This window comes from Neolamprologus brichardi, chromosome 20 (genome assembly GCF_056152115.1).
Source record: "Neolamprologus brichardi isolate AB-2024 chromosome 20, ASM5615211v1, whole genome shotgun sequence".
NCBI classification, from domain to species: domain Eukaryota; kingdom Metazoa; phylum Chordata; class Actinopteri; order Cichliformes; family Cichlidae; genus Neolamprologus; species Neolamprologus brichardi.
The window spans coordinates 1245375-1263334 of record NC_142123.1 but is presented as its reverse complement, the minus strand read 5'-3'; the positions used below and the strand labels follow the sequence as shown (position 1 = coordinate 1263334).

Here is a 17960-nt window from a genome sequence, read left to right as displayed (position 1 = left end):
GTTTGTGTGTTCTTATGGCTAAAATATTATCCACTACTAAAAAATGCTTATTTCTACTCCAGTCTGAACACAATTTGTTCAGTCTGTGATGCCAACCTTGCCAACAACTCCCATATGGTTAAGACATTTAACTGCTAGATCATACGGGACTGGGATTGACTCCCAGGACAGCTGGGATTAATGGGAACAATACCTTGCTGTGCTCAACCTCACTAAAAGAAAGTTCATACTTTGATCCGATGAATCCGCTCTGCAACCGAATATATACTTAAAAACAGCAACCATCACTACTGCTAATAGCTTTTCAATATCGGTTACAGTGTTTGCTGCAGCAAAGCAGCAACTTGTACATTTTAACTGATATGCTTTGTGTGCATGCTGTCCAGATGTAAAGCACTTCTGTGTGTTTTGCATGTCCATAAAGCACGCTCTGCTTCAGTACTTTTAAAAATCGCCTTATCCAAATGGATGCAAAGCAGCCGCAATCGTCTTGTGTCTGTAAATATAACTTTTGTTGGGAATGTCTTTCTGTTTTATTTCCGTTTGTTTGATCAGGTCTTTCCTGAAATGTAAGGCTAACTTTAGACACAGGAACATTATAACAGACTGAATGGACACTGATGCATAAAGAGTTCATTGAAGGACCTAAAACGATACAGCACCGGTGCAGGCAGGGGCATGCAAACTATTTCCATAAGATAGCAGATGCATGATAGACCAACAACGCTATAAGACAGCCTCTTCTTTAAATAAAGGCGAAGCAGACTCTGGTTTTCACAGGTGAAACTTGAAAGAGTCTTGATATGCATCTTATGCTATGCCTCAGTTATCAGTTACGATAATATCTAACTTTGTTTACTGAGGAACGGCACAGAGTATAACAGACACAGATGTGGTATAAAGTGTGTAGGTCAGAGTCCAACACACATGGGCTCCAGAGAAAGGTGTGGACTCACACAGCAAACACTGACTCAGACTGTAGTGAGAGTTCAGTACAAGAAAGGATAACATATATTTGTATGCTTCATTATTATCATTTAATAAGAGTTTGATTGCTATTAACTACGTGTTGTACTTGTACAGGTTTGCCTTTTAGCTGCAGCCTGTAAGATCCACACAAACAAAATGAATATAAGTATAAGATTAATTATTCTGGGATATTTTATTGCCATTGCCCGAATAAGCCAAGTGTCCAGGGGCGGGAAAGGAGTGCCAGGTACAGGTATTACGTCTTCCACACTTCCACCATACAAGGTGCTCTGTGGCGCGCGCTCTCCCCACCCCTCACTCAGTCTGTCAGGTGGGGAGCTTACCTTTGTGGTCACGTGACGCGTCTGTGCGCTGCACCGGGGTAAAGGTGGACTGCTGTGTGCCGCGGTGACTGTAATTCGACTGCCGTCGTCTGTGCCCGTCGACTTTGTCTGTGATCGTAGCTGGAAACTATTTTATTTCTTCAATATGTCTGTGAGTCGGAGAAACTGGTCGGCTTTGTCCAGGTAAGATTCAAGGACGTCTGGGTTTCTAAAGCGACTAATTACCTGCGTTAGAGCAACGCCCGCGCCTACTGCTTTTTAATAGATGCTGATGTTTAGGAACGCGCATAATGAACATATTGCAGGGTTTTCACTCTGGCAACAAAGCATCCTAATTTGGAAGAAATGATTTATTACATTCATATAGTAACTGTGTAACATGCAGTCAAACTGTGTCGGTTGGTGTCACTGTTATTACTACAGTCACTTCTGTCTTTTTTTGCCCGTTACAGTCAAGAGATAACGGAGAGTTTTGTTCTGTTTGGCCCTTGAATTAATTATCTCAGTGAAAAAGGAAACACCAGCCTGTCGCTCTGCAGCTGCTGATTGAATCCACTGATATTTGTTTTAAACAGGATGCAAAAAGCGGTTGATGAACAAGTAAAGCAGGTTCCCTGTAACGTTATTAATCTTTTCTTTTAAAGTACAAACCAAAAACAAATATTGTGGAGGATCCACTCATGAAGTTCTCATGTTTTACCCTGTTTTACATATGTCCACCTCCTGTATCCTCACTGAGCCTCAGCCTCTTCTGTTGTTTTTGTTTGTTTGTTTTTCCATATTCGCTGATTGTTTTGATGCAGCCTTGCACGACAGTGGACAATGGAGGACGAGGAGGAGGTGGAGCGGGAGAAGAGGAGGAGGGTGAAGAGCTCAAGCACCAGTGCTGACCAAGATGATGACTCCAGCCCCACTCCCACTCCTGAAAACACATCTGCCAGCGAGAGCGCCTTTGGGACAGACTCCTCAAGCGAAATGTCCCAAAGCTCCAACAGGTTGTTCTCATAGTTTAGTAAAACAAATAAGTCACGTTGGACTCAAACGCTGTCTAAACACAATCCTCTTTTTACTGCTGTGGACTTTGTCTGTGTGCCTGTTTTGTTCTTTTGGCCTTTTTAGTGGTTTCAAAGGATGATTCTCACAGCTTTGCCCCATGGGAGTGTTTCTGTATACATTTCAAACCCATGAAAACACCTGATACTCACGCAGGGAAAGTATGAAATGCTGTCAGAAACCCCGACAGCCTGTCTTCAAAGAGCCTTTTATAATAGAAACCTGATCAGACGCAGGACCGGCGAATCTTTTTAGGTCTCTCTAGAGACCATTCATCACATGTGTTGGTCATTAATGTGCACATATGTGCTGTTTATTGCCAGCATGGAGCAGGTACAGCTTGACTTTGTGGAGATGCTGCGAGTGCGCGACGAGAGGCGAAGGATGCGGCACGTGGAAACGTTGAGACAACAGAAGGATGGAGGGGAGGATGAAGCTGAGGTCAGCAAAGAAGGAGGTGCCAGGGTAGAGCTGCTGGGAGACATGGATGCAGAGAAGGAGAGTGTTGTCAAACCACAGCCACCAGTAAAAACATCTTCTCACAGCAGCACCAGCACCACCAGCAGCAAAAGTAGAACCAGCATCTCAAGCAACAAAGTAAGAAGGAAAATCTAAAGAAAAAACATCTCACAGATCTTTTGATTGAGTTATCACAGGACAGCAACAGTGAAAGTCTGTAACTCAGCTGCCAAATAATGATGTAAATCGAGATTTTTCACATGATTATTTAGAACTTTTGTCCACCTGGAAGAAACAAGGTCATTAAAGTTTTGATTAAATGACCAACAGAGAGATTTTGTTGATTCTCTGAGAAACGTTACAAATGATAAAACATGAACTGACACAGAAAGCACCAATCTTCCCTTACACAACTAAGTCATGACACCAGTAGCAGCACCTGTACAGTTAACTGTTGTCCCACACAGAGGGGGAGTTAATTATTCTCTAGATTTTACAACAACAAACTTTGTAGTGCAGCATATGATGTCATTTTTGCTATTAAAGACCAACGCTGGTGTTGGCATGTTCCTCCTGTGGTCACAAGAAGAAGTTAGAATCTACTTTTAACTTAGTTTTAGGAAAAGAAGACAAGCCTTTACTCCCCGTCTTGTTTCCAGACTTGAACTCTCCCCGCGAGTCAAGTGACCATGCAAATCATCTCTAAAGCTTTGATAAGACGTGCTTAAGGCCATAATTTGAACGTTATCTTTTATTACCTTCGCAGGCTGCTTCAGCTCTGTGTATCTGCAAATGAGGCCATAACCGCGCCGTGTTATGTAATGCAAGGTGTGTCGTCTGTACAAAAGCTTGTGTGCTATGTGCTCATGCTGATTGTCTGCCTGTTTCTTCCTTTGTCAGCATGAGAATGAAGAGTCATCAGGCAAAGACCCTGATCCAAAACCCTCCTCCGGCCCAGCTCGCAAGTTTGTCAGGTTAACAGTGACGTTTCTTTTTTGTTGCTCTTTTGTTCTTTGTTGGCTGATCAGCTAAAAGGATCAAATGCATTTTATTTAGATAAGATAAAAGTTACTGATTCCACAAATGGAAATGAAAGCACCAGAACAATGTAGACAGGACATATAAAATTGTTTTGTATAGATCATGAACCACATAAAGATATCCAGAGAATAAGATGTGTTGGATGGAAGAGTAAAAAAATCTGCCTTCAGTTTTCACGTTAGACGTACTTTAAGATTTAATTTAGGCAACAGATCAGAGAAAACTATACTTTCAGTGGTCACTAGTTCCTCACTTCTCTTTCTTGCCTTTCAGTTCTGTCTCCATCTCCCTTGACAAGAGTCCATCTGTCAGCGGGCGCACAACTCCCATGAGCCCCGGTTCTCCGTCAGCCCCCTGGTCACCTCGCGAACACTGGACTTCCCCCTGCCAGAGTCCCTCTCCTCGGGGAGCTCAAAGCCCTGTTCACAACGGGCACACGGAGGAGGTAGTTCACCACACACACACGCACAAATAAACACAAACACAAATAAACTGACATATTCGTCTCAGCTTCAAGTTTTGCTTGTCAAATGCTGTATAAGGCCCGCTAAGCACTGACGCTGCGTCTTATCAGTCCAGTGTGGGCACCAGCGCCCTCTGGTGTTATAAAGAGATATGTGAAAACTTGAGGATTATATGGCAGAGAGATTTGAGTTGTGCAATTTCTAAAGAAGACTGGTGCAGAATTCTGTCATTCTCTGATAAAAATATAAGAGAGGCCAGGGGTAAATTTACTCAGTACAAATTAATACACAGATGGTGAAGTAGGTATTTCACTCCATCCACACTTTCTAGAACGGGAATCAGTCCCAGTAATATATGCTGGAAATGTAGCTCAGATCCAGGGACATTCATGCATGCTATTTGGGAATGTGGGAAAGTTTCTCCCATTTGGCAAAAAGTATTGGACAAAATAAGAAGGTGGATCGGTTTGATGATACCTTTGTCACCAAGACTGTGCTTATTAGGGGATCGGTCGGTGTTACCTGGGGTTTCAAAATATGACTTTGTGGTTATAAAGGTGGGGGTGATCGCCCGAGTTATTCTCAGTGTGTGGAAGGAACCATCTCCAGAATATAATAGGTGGAAAAAATATGCTGAAAATGGTGTCGTATGAGAAATTCTTGGCGAGGATTAATGATGATAGGGAGGGTTTTGACAAATCATGGGGCGTGTTTTTGGCTGAGATGGTTGGAATTTATTTGGGCAACTATCTTTAGTTAAACTTTATGTTTGCTGTGTTGTATGTTTGTGTAGGCACTCAGTAAGGGAATAACTTAAGAATTTGATTTTATTGTTCTTTTTTTGCGGGTGTACCGATAGTTAGTATTGAAAATAGACCCAAAATACAAAGGTGGATTAACCATGGGAGGAAGCTGTCTTTTCTTTTTTTTTCTGTTGTTTTGTTTGTTGTTTTCATGTTTTCATGTGGTTAAATGTTAAAAACAAATAAAGAGTAAAGGTTCTTTATGGCGGTAAAAACAGTCTTGGCTCCAGAGAGGTTCCTGCAGCTGAACAGCAAACCTAAGTTGTTTTAATGTCTCTCAGACCGGCGTGAATCGCTCCACCAGTGGAAACTTTGAACAGGCAAACAAACCTGCCTTCATCAGACAGAGCTCCAGGACTGTATCTTTCAGGGTAAACACTGACACACACGCACACACAAATACATGCACGAGGACACAAAACCATTCAGGCATTCTTCCTGCATGAACTTTTGCCAATTTGACTGTTAAAACACGATTTTATCTGCCATCAGCTTTCAGAATATCAGTTCAGGATAATTTGCTTGTGCCAGTCAAGCGTCCAGCTCATGTTAACATGAATATTGAGCAGCTCTTACTGCTGACTGGTTGCTTTGTTAACACCCAAACACATCCCAGTGCAGAGGATTATTGAGCAGGTCACTTGCTGTAAGTGCCGCTAACACACACTCACACAGGCTTGGTCTTCCACAGATGATGAGAAAGAAAGAAGAGGATCCTTCGCCGCTCCAGAGGAGGTAAGGAAACAGCCTTGTGTTCATGTGGTATCAGCCTCGCTTAGTTTGTTTGCTGACTTGCTTCTTCTGTTGTAGCTCCAGTGTGAGGATGGCCTCCAAGAAGTTTGAACCCACCACCGTGAGATAACTTTACTTTACTTTCACCTAATATGATTGATAATCAGTAGGGATGCACCGATACCGATACTGGTATCAGGTATCGGGACCAATACTGTAAAATGTGTGTGTACTCAAACTCGTAAAAGTTAACCGATACCAACTTATTTCATTAATCAGAGGGTGGCTTGTCATTTCTGTTGTAGTTTTTTAGATTGGCCACTAGGGGGCCAATTATTTTTTTTATTTATTATTTATTTTATAATTTTTTATATTTTATTATTTATTTAATAATAATTATTTTGTTTGTTTGTTTACAATATGGACACTCTGCAATAATTTAAAAGTTTATTTTATTCGCAAACAGAAGTGTTTATTTATTATTCTGAAAGCTCGAGACAGTGCCAATAGTTCAGTGATATTTTGTAAAATTACAATGTGGAGAATCTCCAGTAATTTAACAGAAGTGCTTATTTTTCACTTGAAATTTTTTTGTGGTCATTTTTATTAAGATTTTATTTTTTTATCGGCAGAGAATAAAACCTGTCTTCCAATTAATTGTATTTGTGTGTGTGTGTGTGGTAGAAGTATCGTTTTTTGTACTCTGTATCGGCAAGTACTCAGATCCAAGTATCGGTTTGAAAGAATTGGTATCGTTGCATCCCTAATAATCAGTAATCATTCATCGGTTATCCATTATTTTCTTGTTTGGCACTTTACAAAAACACAATTATATTTACAGTTATAGGATTATGAGATCTGTAGAGCTGCTAGTACTACTGACACAATGTTATGGATCATTTACTGTGTTGATTGTCTTTGTTTTGAAGCAGGACCAAAACGAGGATGAAAACAAAGCGTCATCTTTCCAGAGAAAGTGAGTTTGACATTTTTTTAATCTTTATTTACTTATTTATATTTTATTGAGTGTAACTGATTACACATGTACATTAATGTATTCTGTCTTCCCAGCTCTAGGCAGAGGATTTCATCTAGATCCATCCAGGAAAAGATGGAGAGGCTGGCTCAGGCAGCGCAGGTCAGCCTCTCAGCCCTCCATGTACTAAAGGGGAAATTATGTTCCTGTGTTCTGTAGCAAACATCAACTGTCACCAATGGTCTTCTCTTGGCTCTTCATCCACAGAAGTCCGAGCTGACGCGATTCCCAGATGTCACCCAGAGGACTCTGGTCCTGCTGGAAGAAGTGTCCAGGAAGAGAGAGATCTTTGAGAAGGAGCAGCAAGTGCAGAGCCCCTCCAGCCCCGGAGTTTCCAAACAGGTACAGTCATTCGCCGAAAAGCTCTTTTCAGTATTAGATGTGTGCGTAGCGTTAACTAACAAATGATTTTGTAACTGTTGTTGATTTCAGGAAATTAGAGGCTTGACATCAGGAATGTCAGAGCGGATCAACCGCTGGCTCCACAAGAGCAGCAAAGCTGGGTCTTCGCACAGTCCTGCTGTAAGTGCAGTATATGGACGCCAGGGGGCAGTATTACTCTCTGAGCTGTAAGTCCTGGCTGAGCAGGACGTAGGTTGTTGTTTGTGTTGCCTACATTAAATGAAAGAGTTTGTGTTTACAAAACTATTTGCCCCGTAAGAGGTCCCTGCTCCAGAAATATTTCAAAACTCCAGATTTAAAGAGTTTTTTTCTTTCTCTTCACTGTAAAATAAACTGTGATAATGATTCTGTTTCTGATTTGTAGGATTTGAGACATGTGGACATTTCTAGTAAGAGGAGCCTGTTTGAGAATAGCGGTGAAGACAGTGTCTCAAAAACCAGCCCTGGAAAAATCTGAAGTGAAGGAAGTTTATTTATAATGTCCAACAGGTAAGGATACAGCAACATAGTGCTGCTGAGTTAGTCTTACATGTCTGCCCACTGTGGAGGCAGGTTTACCAACTCCACAAATGAAGCAAACAAGAGGAAGCCGTACATGTTTCACTGAACTTTAAAGGCGCTCCTTCAATTATAAATTGCTCTTATTGTGCCTGTATTTGCAGGATTGCAGGATTTTAAGATGGCGAAGGGAGAGGCGGAGATTTGGAAGATTAACGGATTTGATGACTGAGTGATTTTGCTGTGAAAGCACAAATGTACAACAGGCAGCAGGAAGAGAGAGAAATGTTGGGTTGTATCTTTAGATATCTTACACTTTTGCTTTGCTTCTTTAAAAAATAAGTATGCCTACTTTTAACATTAAAACACCCCAAAAAACATGTCAGTGATGTTTTATTTGTTCACCTTAACGTTGTGTAATTTCTTTAAGCACTTTAAACAGGTGAAGGCTTTAAGGATTATATCTTTTACTGAATTACACTGCTGGGATTGCTGGAGTTGTAATATGTGCGTCTTGTTTAATTTGCCAATGTAATTTTTTTTGGTTTCATCTGGACTTGTGGACGAGATTCTGTCTTTCTAAGTAATAAAATGTTTTACTACCATAACTGTCTGTCACTGTTTCTGTTTAAATAGTCCTGGATGAATGAACGCACTTTACCTTATCTCACACCGGGATGCATATAGATAAGCGCTCCATGCCTGTGTTTCGTCTACAACAAGGTGCCATACAAGGAAACCAGAGTGTGTGTGTGTGTGTGTGTGTGCATCAGCTGTCTGTGATCTTTTTGGCTCTGCAGCCCACAGTCATGCTCATGGCGGCCTTTTTGGGAAATGGTGATAATGGAGAGTACATGCTATCTAGAAAGTTATTAATAACACAACAAGGGGTCCTAAAGCCTCATCCGCACAACACAGTCCGTCCTTCACCCTCTGACACTCACCCCACGCTCTGTCTTGTGCTGCAAATCCACTCTCTCCGGGTCTCCATCCCTTCATCTGATCCTCAGGTACGATTGACTAACTGTAACGTAACGTGTGCACATGATAGAAAGTGTTTTAACTGGAAAATATTGAAGCTTTTATTGATTTGAACAGAAAGTGAAAAAATCATGATTTTTTTCCTAAGTAATCAGATTACTGCAGCGCACCTGAACGCGCCCTATCATGTCAGACAACGAGGAAGTGGTGGAGGAGTATGAGGAGTAGGTTGGATTTTTGTTCTACTTAAAATACTTCTAAATGTATCCTGAGAGTACATCCACTGTTTGTCACTGACACCTGGTTTCTTTGCAGCAACTGTATGATCGTTTTAAACTGTCATGCATTTGTCTTTTTGATCATCACAGTAACGCGCCTATGTGATTCATTTTCACAGGGAGGTGGAAGGTAAGCCCTCTCATCATGACTCACACACAGCGCCGTCACTCTGAGGTTAAAACCCTGTTGTGCAGGCAACTTTCTCTTGGTAAAACTGCTGTACTGTAAACTCAGCACTATTTTCAGGATTTAAGAGGAATGTAAAGACATGTTGCTAATCGTGTGTAGTTTGAATGAAATGTCAAGATCGTCCATAAATCAAACGTAAATGTTCTGCCTGTTTGTCAACTCCTAATCAGGTGTAGGAGGAGGTTATTATATGTATGTGTGGGAGTTACAGAATTACTGTGTAAAATGTTTTCATGGTAAGTTTAATTATAATGCAACACAGAAGCACAAATTATATGTGAAGTCAGGAATCGCTAGTGGGAAAGGTTTGCCTTAAGGACTTCCTGCCAGAAAGTTTTTTGTTGCAGCTCGGTGTGGTTTAGGTAAAGATCACAATTTGGATTAAAAATGAGCGAACAAAATGCTTATATTCTGATTACTCGTAAGTCAGTGTTTCATTAGTTCGTATCATTAATTGGTTTGACTTTGTGTGCTAGAAACAACCGTTTGTAGAGTTTGAACTTGTGATTATGTGAAAAGATTGTTCACGTGTTTCTCTCTGCGGTTTCTCTGGCTGCGCGACACAGAAGAGGAGGCCGCTGAAGGTACTGACGGCTTAGGCGCCGATATTTATAAATGAGTGTGAAGGTCATCGATGAATGCTTCTGTCACGTTTCAGTAGCACACATCAAGGGTGATGTGGAGGAGTGGTCGACAGCAGCTATCCTGAGAGTCTCTGGGATAAATAACAAAGCTGTGACTGAGCTTATAAACACATTTAAAGTGATTGTGATTAATCTCACTTTGAAAGAGATTCTTATTTGCTAACTTACTTTGCTTGCTCAGCTATTCTTATTTATTTAACCTCCTTACTTTAATTACTTGACTTACTCTGTTTACTTACTTCACCTACTTCTCATCGCTTTGCTAACTACTTTTCTGCTTTGCTCATCAGAGGAGAAAGGGGTAGATGAGGAGGAGCAGGAGGAGGAGCAGGAGGAAGAGGAAGGTATAATTGGGCAGATGTAATGTTTTTTTCCCGGCACAGTGCATTGATAGCAACCTCGAGGGTGAATTTGTTGACGTGGAAACCATACAATATGTTTGCTCATTGCCTGTTTGTTTACAGAGCAGTTTCAGTTTAAGAAAAACAAAACAAAACAAAGTGGACACAAAACAGAATCAGACAGAAGATCTCAGTTATGTTTACACGATGACTCATCTCGTCTCTTTCCCTGTGACTGCACTAATAGAGGTTATTGATCAGGGAGAGTGATTATTCAGGCTTAGTGACAGTTAACATTGTTTCTGTGATAAGTCATCATTTGCTTCCTTCTCCACCAGAGGCTCCACAGGAGGAAGACAAACCTGCTGCAGAAGAGGAGGCCAACGAAGAACAAGGTAGACGTTATTAAAAATAAAGTCTGGGTCAGGGAGTTTGTCAGCGATTAATGCAGACTTACCCAAAGTGTGGGGAGGGGGGAGGGCAGAGCCATTGCAGGGGGGCGTATGAAAAGGAAAAAACAAACAAACAAATAAAAAAAACAATGCTTGGACGCTGCTAGCACGGGGCGCCTACACAAACGCAAAGCAGAAGATGAAGCATCGCTGAATATGTTTCCAAACCAACTTCATTCTAAACCAAAGACTAAAAAATATGATGAAGCAAATCTTCCCTTTGGCTTCACCTGCACAGGTGCAGAGGCAGGTCTCCCTGCAGGATTAGTTTCCCCTGCGTGGGGAGCAGCGCTGGGCTGTTTACATCACAGACAAACAGGATCCTACAGCTGTTTGTGTTTTTAAACCCATTTTGCACAGAGAGGCATTTTTTGAAAAATGTATTGACAGCAATGTTGAACATTATTACACAGGAAAAAACAACTACACGTAAAATAATCACACCGTGACGCCTCTGCCTTCGTAAAGGGAGGGACAGTAACTGCGTGTAAAACCTGCAGATAAACAATGTAAACAATAACGTGGCGCACAGCGTGACGTGGATTTAGGCACATACCTTGTTGCATGACGAACTCTGTATTCCTTGTCCACACGTGAACCAAAAAAAGGAGTTTAAAAAAAATCTCCGTTTTCGGTGATTCGAAACGTCGTTTACGTGTGAACGAAACAGCTGCGTGTTCAAAAACACCCGTGTAGGTGTGGACGCAGCGTAAAAGAGTTAGTAGTTTATTTTCTTACTACCTGTAATTTATTGCAGATTACTTGTATTTTTGTAATTGTTTACTAAATGTTTGAGGTGTGAGATAAACCGCAATGGAGCAAAATATGGGAGCGTGTGGTTGGAGGATGTGTGCGTGCGTGTGCGTGCGTGCGTGTGCGCGCGCATGGGGGGTGGGGCGCGAACATTTTTCTTGTAAAACAAAGGGGGGCCCTACGGAAGCGTAGAGCTGCCACCCAGGCAAAAGAAAAATACAAGTGTATCACGTTATAACGTGAAAGGTTTATTGTTCTAACAAGATACTTTTCCTGTTTGTACAATATACCTTTCACGTTTGAACAACATAATATCACGTTATTACAATATACATAATTATCACGTTCGTACAATATTGTACGAACGTGATAATTATGTATATTGTAATAACGTGATAATTATGTATATTGTAATAACGTGATAATTATGTATATTGTAATAACGTGATAATTATGTATATTGGGTGGCAGCTCTACGCTTCCGTAGGGCCCAGCAAAAAAGGGAACCACTGATTAATGGGAGAAATGATAGCCTGTGTTGACAGCACAGTGATGATGAGTAATGCAGTTTACCAGTAACCATCACTCACAGGCAGGCAGGGAGATAACAGCTATCTCAGTCACATTTCACTCTGGTATGTGACAGTCTGCACTTGAGGATCAAGCATGCAGTTGTTCTTAGTCACACCAGAAGGGCCAGCTGGGCTGAGAGTCGTCCTCCAGTCCCTCCCAGCCCCGAGGCTTTTGTTTCTTAGTCAGGACCAGGTGTTTTCCACTGTTTCGGTGTCTCACCTGCTCCCACTGCCAGATCATCTGAAATGGGAGGGATGTTAGACTTATTCTTACCTTTTGGCTCCTTTATACTGATAAACACTGTGTGACTCTCCACAAAGACAAAAGGCAGGCAACTTGTTGATGTGCCAAAAAACACACGACTACACCCTTCCCTTTACCAGTTCAGTTTTTAATTAACCAAGTTGGCAGCATAGGAAACTAGTCTGGGTCTATCAGCTGACTGGACGACGGTTTAGGTTTCGGTCTCTTAGCTGTCCTCGAGTCTTATTACGAAAACAAAAAAAGAACTTAGCTGCTTCTTTTGCAGAAAGCCTGTTAAACTAAAACTAAAATGTTTATGGCATTCACTCATAATTATTTGGGTCATTCAAAGGTCACTGAAAGGTCACTGATCCCAGACCTTCTTGAGAAAGGAACTATTTGCTATCAGTGCTTGCATCTCTAGATAACGTCTCGCTTGTCCTGAGTGCATTCATGCACATGAAGCAACACTTCACAGATGAGCGCCTGGCTTCCTCGGTGCTCTTTCAGTCTTTCCCGTCTTCTCACTTTCACTCTCCTGTCATGTGGCCGTCGTCCCTCACTAAACGACTGCTGTTTGCTGTGGCGTAATGCTCAGTCATTTCAGATGTGCCTTCACAAACCCTCTGTCAAGCATATTATTGTGGTTTCAGATGGAGAAGGCGAAGCAGAGGAGGGAGAAGGTAAATGAATGGGAACCTCATTTTGTGGCTCTGTTGTTCTTGGATGTTCTCCCTCACATGAATCACACATCATTACTTTTATTATTAATATCAGCACAAATGGTGTAAACAGACTTCAGTGCCATAACTTGCAGGGAGGCTGGCAGTCTCATTATTGATGTGTGGTCTGCACTAACTCATTCATACTTTCTGCTTGACTTTCTTTCTTTAACAGAGGAGGAAGCAAAGCCAAAATTCAAGTAAGTAAAACCCACAGATAAACACGTTCACGATAGCATGGTTATGAATAACAAACACACGATGCATAAATAAACAAAGAGGACTGACACCACTGTAATCCACTGGTTACGTATCAAACCAGCAGCAGTTAAATTTTCACAACTCAACGAGGTTGCCTGATACGATCCGTCTACATCAACATCTTAAGCTCAAAAGTCACAAAGTAATTTCGTTTTTAAATCCAGGAAGTGCCCCCCCCCTGATTTAAACTCAAACTGTGGAACGTCGCTCCCCTCGCTGCCAAATTTGCTCCCTTCAGACTTAAAAATTACTCACTGCCATTTGAGTCTGTGATTCCTCATCCTGTGTATCCTGTGGCTTTTTAAAAACGTCCATCCCACCTTTTCTCAGCACAAGTTGTTTGTTGTGCTTTACAAATACATTTGTGTTGATTTGACCATAAGTGGCTGTTTTGATTGTTCAGATTTAATTACTTTGATTTAATAAAAACTGAGATCTCTGTGTCTCTCTGCTCTGGCACTAAGAAAAGAAAATCCCAATTTCTGTCTACATGTAGTGCAGTTTGTAGAAAATACTGAAGCAATAGCAAAAATACAGACATGCAGCTCCTTCTGAGCAGCAACAGGCAGCAACACGTGGAAACACCGAGGGGACATTTCTTTGGCACATGCTTATTGTTTTTGATCCTCATTTGACACCAACTGTCATCACAGCTAAATTTCCCTGTTATTGATCTTTTTTTTTAACTGAATTGTTCTTATTTAACCCACGCTGGCTAACTTAATATCTTTTCCTGTTTTTTCAGGCCCTTCATCATGCCAAACCTTATTCCCCCTAAGATCCCAGATGGCGAGAGGGTGGATTTTGATGTAAGTGACACAATCCAGTACTTACTGTGCATGGACGTTTGTATCCTGGTGTATTATGTAGAGTTAAATAAGTACAGGTCTCAGGGTGGAGCAGACATGTCTTCACAGCTTTCACTCTGTGTATTTCTAGCTTTGTCTAAGCCTGCTTTTATTTTAGGACCAAAAACAAATATGTGCATCAGTATAACACAGAACTGGGTCACTGAATCCAACAGGATATACATCGCAAGAGAATGGAGAAGGACCTGATGGAGCTTCAAACTCTAATCGAGGTTCACTTCGAAAGCAGAAAGAAGGAAGAAGAAGAGCTCATTCATCTCAAAGAAAGGATTGTGAGTGCACCACACTACAGCCGGTCGAATGTAAACCACTTCAGACATCACAGATCTGCTTTAGGGTCTGTTTTGATGTGATGATCTGTTGCTCAGGAGACGCGTCGCTCTGAGCGAGCAGAGCAGCACAGGATTCGCAGCGAGCGAGATAAAGAGCGACAGAAGCGTCTTGAGGTAGAGTCCTGTTCTACGCGCTTTAACACAGTCTATAACGTGGCGCACATTTCACCTCGGATCGTCTTTCTCTCGTTCTAGGATGAGAGGATTCGCAAGGAGGAGGAGGAGGCCAAAAAGAGGGCAGAGGATGATGCAAAGAAGAAGAAAACCCTCACCAGCCTCCACTTTGGAGGTTACATGCAGAAGCTGGTGAGTCAGTGGAGTTTTAACAGCTTTCCCAAAAGCTCCACTGGTAACTTTTATAACAGAACTGATTTTATTTTTAAAGACAGACAAACGGAGTGGCAAGAGGCAGACGGAGAGAGAAAAGAAGAAGAAGATCCTGAATGAAAGGCGCAAATGTCTGGACATCGAGAACATGAGTCAGGAAAGACTCAAGTAGGTTCAGACACACAGATTTAGATTTGTAGGTTTGTTCACTTACAAAGAAATGTGGTTTCATTTTAATGGAGAGAGACGAATATGAACCACAAATTAATCACCCGTGTGTATCAAGAACACGTGTCCATTACATGCAAGTCATCTGGTAACATTTGGTCACGTGGAGGTTTTATTTCTGGATTGTTAGTTAATATTTTGTCGCCCTCCATTAAAACAAATAAAAATAGAGACTCTTCATTTCTTTGTAAGTAAGCAAACAAATTCAGCAGAGCATCAAATACTTATTTCTCCCACTGCATGTTTCATTATATCACACAATAGCTATTGCATTTTTCTTTACGACACACAAAATTAAAATAATAAAACAATGAAAATAATTCTCGTTATAATCATTTGTTTTCCAGAGAGAAAGCTACGGAGCTGTGGGAGTGGATCCAGCAGCTGGAGGCAGAGAAGTTTGATCTGCAGTACCAATTCACCAGACAGAAATACGAGGTGCGCTCAACTAATAGAAGACATAAAGACATCAGTGAGACCTGGTCAGAGTGTAACACAATGTTGTCTTCGTTCCAGATTAATGTGCTGAGGAACCGCGTGAGCGACCATCAGAAAACGTGAGCACAAACTCGAAGTTTAAAAACATGTAGTTACCATAGAGCGCACATGTAATGTAACACAGGTGTAACAAAATGCAACAGACAGGTGAGGTTTGGGACAATAACTTGATTGGAGAGTGTCAAGCTGTGTGTGTGAGAGCATTACAGTCATGGGGATTTAAAACGTATAGTGAGAAGGGGTTAAAAGAAAGAGAGAGGGAGTGTAACACTTTGTTAGTAACAATAACCAAAAAAATAATAATATAATTAACAAATAAATGTTTTAAGAGGTGAGGAGAAATCAAAAAAATCATATATAAGTAGAAAAATTTGCATTTCCTGCGAAAATGCTGTGTGGATGCCTTAACGCTGAAGATGTCTGCTGAAAAAAGTTGAAAAAACGTTGCCCTGAGCAGGATTTGAACCTGGCTCTTCTGGTCTCAAGGCAGCTACTCATCTCACTGAGCCAAACTCTTTCTCACAAAGAAGAGGTGGAGAGACTGACAATTCTGCTGAAATGAGCAGAAGCTGCTGAGATTTGTGCTGATAAGAGGTGAAAAGGCTGAAAATTTTGCAGAAGAGGTGAATCAGCAGAATTCTGCTGAAAAGAGGTTTTTGCTGAAAACAGCTGAAAAAGCTGGGATTTCTGCTGAAAAGAGTTAAAAAAGTTTAACTGTTAACTGAAAGAAATGTTGCCATAAGCGGGATTTGAACACTGGCCTCCCAGTCTGAGAACGGATGCTCATCTCACTGAGCTAAAACACAGCTCAGCCAGGCAAGGAAAATCAGTGACGCCACTGATGAGATGGCAGAAATGGGCAAAAAATATTGCAAAAAAAATTTCAATATCTCAAAAAGTATAGAAGTTATGAGCACCAAAAGTCATAGTCATAATAATTATAATAACATAACATATTAACATAATTAAATGAGTGCTCAAGAAAAGAGCAAGTGTGGACAAAGCAGCAGGTCACCACTGGCCAATGAGATGAGTGAGGAGAGGCTGACTTTTAGTTGCAGCTATGAGTGAAAGCCCTGAACGGTCGTGCATCTCCCTCAGAGCGACTTGACAGAGTTTTGCATGAATCCCTTCGTCTGTGATTCATGTTTGTGGGGGAAGCTTTTTGTTAAGAAACGACCGTCTCTGAGGCCCAAGTGGAAAAGCTTTTTTTTCAGTTCCCTGCAGTGTCACCAAATATTGTGTATTCACAATCTCACAGCCGTCCTAACTCGGCGAGCTGGCTGGGTTTGGTCATCTGTCATACCTGTCAGAGATAAAGTGAAAGAACATGATGTCACTGTTATTTTTGAACAGGCTGCAGGAAGATTTCAAAATGTAACCGTGCAACCTCGCTACGATTTGTGCCACATCAGTTGTGTCTGAATCACGAACGCTTCTTCTTTTCAACAGGTCAAAGAGGACCAAGAGAGGACTGAGGAAATAGATGATGCACTGAGTGACAAGTATTATCATCCGCCCTGTCATGCAGCCACGGCCTCAAACCAAGCCCTGGCTTTACGGTCACACCCAAGTCACACTTATCTTCAGACTGTTGCCTTAAGCACAACTTGGGTCCAGTTTTCCAGCCTTCTCTACTTTTTCAGGATAATGGGGATTTAAAAGTGTAAATAAACAGTCTCACTTTAATGACTTGCTTTTTGCTCTTAAATAGTGTGCATGTGTTGCTTCGTTGCCAATGAAAATAAGTCATGCAAGATCCGATGACAGGAAGCTTAAAGCAAAGACATCCACTTACTGAAAGACAGGCTCTAACATGACTGGAGCTGACATGATGCTTTTTGAGCTGACGCCCAGACATCCACCCAAAGTTCACCATGAACACACCCACACTGAATTGAAAAAGAATGAATAATTTCCATTATGCATATTGCAGGTGGGAAAATCCTTCTTGTGGAATAGATTGTCCTGTAACTTCAAGTGTATCACCAAGTTTCATATGAGAAAAACTGCTGTTTTGCAGCAAATAGGCAGATACAAGTCCAGGTATTTAGTCTGAAAATACTCAAAATATGCACAAGAAAGAACACAAAAACACATCGCTGAGGATTTCTTTGTGATGGCCATGTGGTTTATACCTGGAGCACAGAAAATGCACGTCATCTTTTAACTGCTTCTCCTCAGCAAAGCAACGATGGTTTGTCGTGTTGTTACTGATAACAAAAACAAGCTCTCAACCCACCAAACAGTCTTGTGTCTCAGTTTTCCCACAAACCTCTGAGGATTCAAAGGGTGAAAAGAAAAGAAACGCCTGATTTACTCAGTGACCAAAAGAGGCTTGTTGAGACCTGCCTGATCCAGGATCAGCAGAAAACAAAGACACAGTAAGAAAGAAAAATATTATTACTCATTCACAACAGTAAATTCTGAACTTTGCATTCGCTTCAGAGGGATTCACAGTTTTGAA

The 17960-nt window shown here is 41.3% G+C and overlaps 2 protein-coding genes across 5 annotated transcripts; both read left to right on the top strand.

The window, feature by feature from the left end:
• The first annotated feature begins 1352 nt into the window (after window positions 1-1352).
• lad1 (ladinin) lies at window positions 1353-8389 on the top strand. The gene is made up of 14 exons (XM_087834160.1): window positions 1353-1496; window positions 2117-2308; window positions 2690-2963; window positions 3726-3799; window positions 4140-4311; window positions 5415-5504; window positions 5825-5868; window positions 5944-5986; window positions 6798-6841; window positions 6937-7003; window positions 7109-7243; window positions 7334-7423; window positions 7668-7792; window positions 7966-8389. The coding sequence occupies exons 1-13, from the start codon at window positions 1459-1461 to the stop codon at window positions 7758-7760; spliced, it is 1356 nt and encodes a 451-aa protein (XP_087690286.1). The 5' UTR covers window positions 1353-1458; the 3' UTR covers window positions 7761-7792; window positions 7966-8389.
• Window positions 2151-17182, top strand: tnnt2a (troponin T type 2a (cardiac)). Of its 4 annotated transcripts, XM_087834164.1 has the most exons (16): window positions 8675-8811; window positions 8931-9006; window positions 9180-9190; window positions 9817-9849; window positions 10194-10238; window positions 10574-10630; window positions 12910-12939; window positions 13154-13178; window positions 13985-14048; window positions 14264-14380; window positions 14477-14554; window positions 14636-14746; window positions 14826-14935; window positions 15343-15433; window positions 15512-15552; window positions 16946-17182. In XM_087834164.1, exons 2-16 carry the CDS (start codon window positions 8969-8971, stop codon window positions 16977-16979), a joined length of 885 nt encoding a protein of 294 aa, XP_087690290.1. In that variant the 5' UTR covers window positions 8675-8811; window positions 8931-8968; the 3' UTR covers window positions 16980-17182. The 4 variants fall into 4 exon arrangements, with proteins under 4 accessions (XP_087690288.1, XP_087690290.1, XP_087690289.1 ...); XM_087834162.1 differs by lacking the exons at window positions 8675-8811; window positions 8931-9006; window positions 9180-9190; window positions 10194-10238 and adding an exon at window positions 2151-2158 and having other exon boundaries at window positions 9815-9834; XM_087834163.1 differs by lacking the exons at window positions 8675-8811; window positions 8931-9006; window positions 9180-9190; window positions 10194-10238; window positions 12910-12939 and having other exon boundaries at window positions 9815-9834.
• The last annotated feature ends 778 nt before the right edge of the window (window positions 17183-17960 follow it).

Bases quoted from the DNA above. Each gene is read 5' to 3' on its own strand.
- lad1 (XM_087834160.1), top strand. From the start codon at position 1,459: ATGTCTGTGAGTCGGAGAAACTGGTCGGCTTTGTCCAG. The intron at 2,309-2,689 runs GTTGTTCTCATA...GTTTATTGCCAG, and splicing joins ATGTCCCAAAGCTCCAACAG to CATGGAGCAGGTACAGCTTG. The intron at 4,312-5,414 runs GTAGTTCACCAC...AATGTCTCTCAG, and splicing joins ACAACGGGCACACGGAGGAG to ACCGGCGTGAATCGCTCCAC.
- tnnt2a (XM_087834164.1), top strand. From the start codon at position 8,969: ATGTCAGACAACGAGGAAGTGGTGGAGGAGTATGAGGA. The intron at 10,239-10,573 runs GTATAATTGGGC...CTTCTCCACCAG, and splicing joins GGAGCAGGAGGAAGAGGAAG to AGGCTCCACAGGAGGAAGAC. The intron at 14,049-14,263 runs GTAAGTGACACA...TGAATCCAACAG, and splicing joins GCGAGAGGGTGGATTTTGAT to GATATACATCGCAAGAGAAT.